Source organism: Etheostoma spectabile, unplaced genomic scaffold, assembly GCF_008692095.1.
Source record: "Etheostoma spectabile isolate EspeVRDwgs_2016 unplaced genomic scaffold, UIUC_Espe_1.0 scaffold273, whole genome shotgun sequence".
NCBI lineage: Eukaryota > Metazoa > Chordata > Actinopteri > Perciformes > Percidae > Etheostoma > Etheostoma spectabile.
In genome coordinates, this window is record NW_022605577.1 from 486276 (window position 1) to 488689 (window position 2414).

Here is a 2414-nt window from a genome sequence, read left to right on the forward strand (position 1 = left end):
CCCCTTATGACCTCATAATCATCAATCATCATTACCTCCCCTTTCTCTGCTTTGCCTGGCAAGAGAAATTGGCCCACCCATGAGAGAGAGACTTCAGATATAGTATTAGGGACAACCAAGGTCTATATAAAATAGACTTCAGATACAGTACTAGAGGACCACTTAGGTCTATATAAAAGAGACTTCAGATACAGTATTAGGGGAACACTAAGGTCTATATAAAATAGACTTCAGATACAGTATTAGAGGACCACTTAGGTCTATAAAAAGAGACTTCAGATACAGTATGGGGACCACTAAGGTCATATAAAAGAGACTTCAGATACAGTATGGGGACCACTAAGGTTATATAAAAAGACTTCAGATACAGTAAGGGGAACCACTAAGGTCTATATAAAAGAGAGATTCAGATCAGTATTAGGCCACTAAGGTCTATATAAAAGAGACTTCAGATACAGTATGGGGACCACTAAGGTCTATAATAAAAACAGACTTCAGATACGGTATTGGGGACCCAAAGGGTAATAAAAGAGACTCAGATACAGTATTAGGGGACCACTAAGGTCTATATAAAAGAGACTTCAGATCAGTATTAGGGACCACAGGTCTATTAAAAGAGACTTCAGATACAGTATTAGGGAACACTAAGGTCTATATAAAAGAGACTTCAGATACGTATTAGGGGACCTAAGGTTATATAAAAGAGACTTCAGATACAGTATTAGGGACCACTAAGGTCTATAAAAAGAGACTTCAGATAAAGTATTAGGGGACCATAAGGTCGATATAAAAGAGATTCAGATACAGTATTAGGGACCCCTAAGGTATATAAAAGAGACTCATATACAGTATTAGGGACCACTAAGGTCTATTAAAAGAGACTTCAGTACAGTATTAGGGGACCACTAAGGTCTATAAAAAGAGACTTCAGATACAGTATTAGGGGACCACTAAGGTCTATATAAAGAGACATCAGTACAGTATTAGGGACCACTAAGGTCTATATAAAAGAGACTCCGATACAGTATTCGGGACCACTAAGGTCTATATAAAAGAGACTTCAACAGTATTAGGGGACACTAAGGTCTATATAAAAGCATCCAAAGAGCACCATGTCATGGGACCTAAAGTGTTAGGGTAGTATTCTACTTCCAAATCACATTAATACTTTTTTAAATATTCAACCTTCTTTGAGGCTTTAAAAACAAACAATTTGCCTTGGTGTAATAATCAGTAACAATAAACATATTAAAAGGTCCTGAACACCCACACAGGTGTTTTCAGTTCATCTGGCTGATTGGACCTTTTCCCCAGGACTGTGTGGGTGTGTCTAGACTGGTTGATTGACATCTTCCTGAGTGTCTTGTCAGCTTTGTTGCACTTGTCAGAGAAGGACAAATTACAGCTTTATCAGCCCACCTTCAACCTGAGCAGACGTCTAATCAGGGGCAACAAGTGAAAACACCTGTGTTGGTGTTCAGGGCCTTTGAAAAAACAAACAGTGGACTCGTGGTCAGTACAGTAAAGTTTTAGCCATTATGGCCAATGGAAGTGGGTTTTTTCCTGTCCTTGTCTGGCAATTACACTCATGGAAACATTTCCTCCACCATGTTTCTTTATTAGAGATTAGTTTTCATTTTGTTTCTTACACACGTGACTACCAGTAGGGCTGCATAATATATTGTGTTTTTATCGTTACTGCGATATCAACTGGGGCAATAGACACATCGCAAAAGGTTGCGACATAACGCAAAAGACACTCAGAGATTCTTTTGTGTTAGTTGAATGAAAAAAATCAGTAGAAAACTGCACTTTAAAATGCAGCGGCCATTCTTTTTATACGTTGACTTTTATATTTAATTCACTGTTCGATATGTTCCATAAAAGATTGTTGGAAATGACTTCCTTTGATTTGTTTCAAATTTAACACGCAATTTGTTGTTCCTTTGCAGAGTAGTGAAAGCAAAAGAAAGGCAGAACTGAGGCACTTTAAAATGTAACGCAAGTAATATCGTCAAGCAATATTCAGCGATGTTATCCCATATTTTCCTCATGCCGTGCATCCCTGACTTCCATACACTAAAAACAAACAAAACTTTGGAGTCCTTAAGGTGAATGAAACTACTCTCCACTCACCTGGAACACAAACACCATGCCTGCTACCATGGAGTACATGTCGTACTTGCCCAGCTGTTTGCTGAGGGCCGAGCTCATGGCAGCCAGGGCCTCCAGATACTGCTTCAGGACCTTTTTGCCCATGTTGTTAAGCACTTCAGAGGTGTTGCCCTCCAGGAAGAGCTTCATCCAGCTCCCATGAGCCCTTTCTGCCACCCGGAACTGCTCAAAGCCTGCCTCTGGAATTGGAGAGAAGTGGGGAGGTGGGACACAACGGCATCAACTAGTGGCTTTTTTTT

General features: G+C 39.8%; 1 protein-coding gene across 1 annotated transcript in view; it reads right to left on the reverse strand.

Annotated features, from left to right (window-relative positions):
* pigg (phosphatidylinositol glycan anchor biosynthesis class G (EMM blood group)) overlaps positions 1-2414 on the reverse strand; it is a 99034-nt gene that overhangs the window by 48740 nt on the left and 47880 nt on the right. The window contains exon 7 of the mRNA XM_032510886.1: positions 2137-2354. Coding sequence (XP_032366777.1) covers positions 2137-2354 — 218 coding nt within the window. The remainder of the gene's footprint in view (positions 1-2136; positions 2355-2414) is intronic.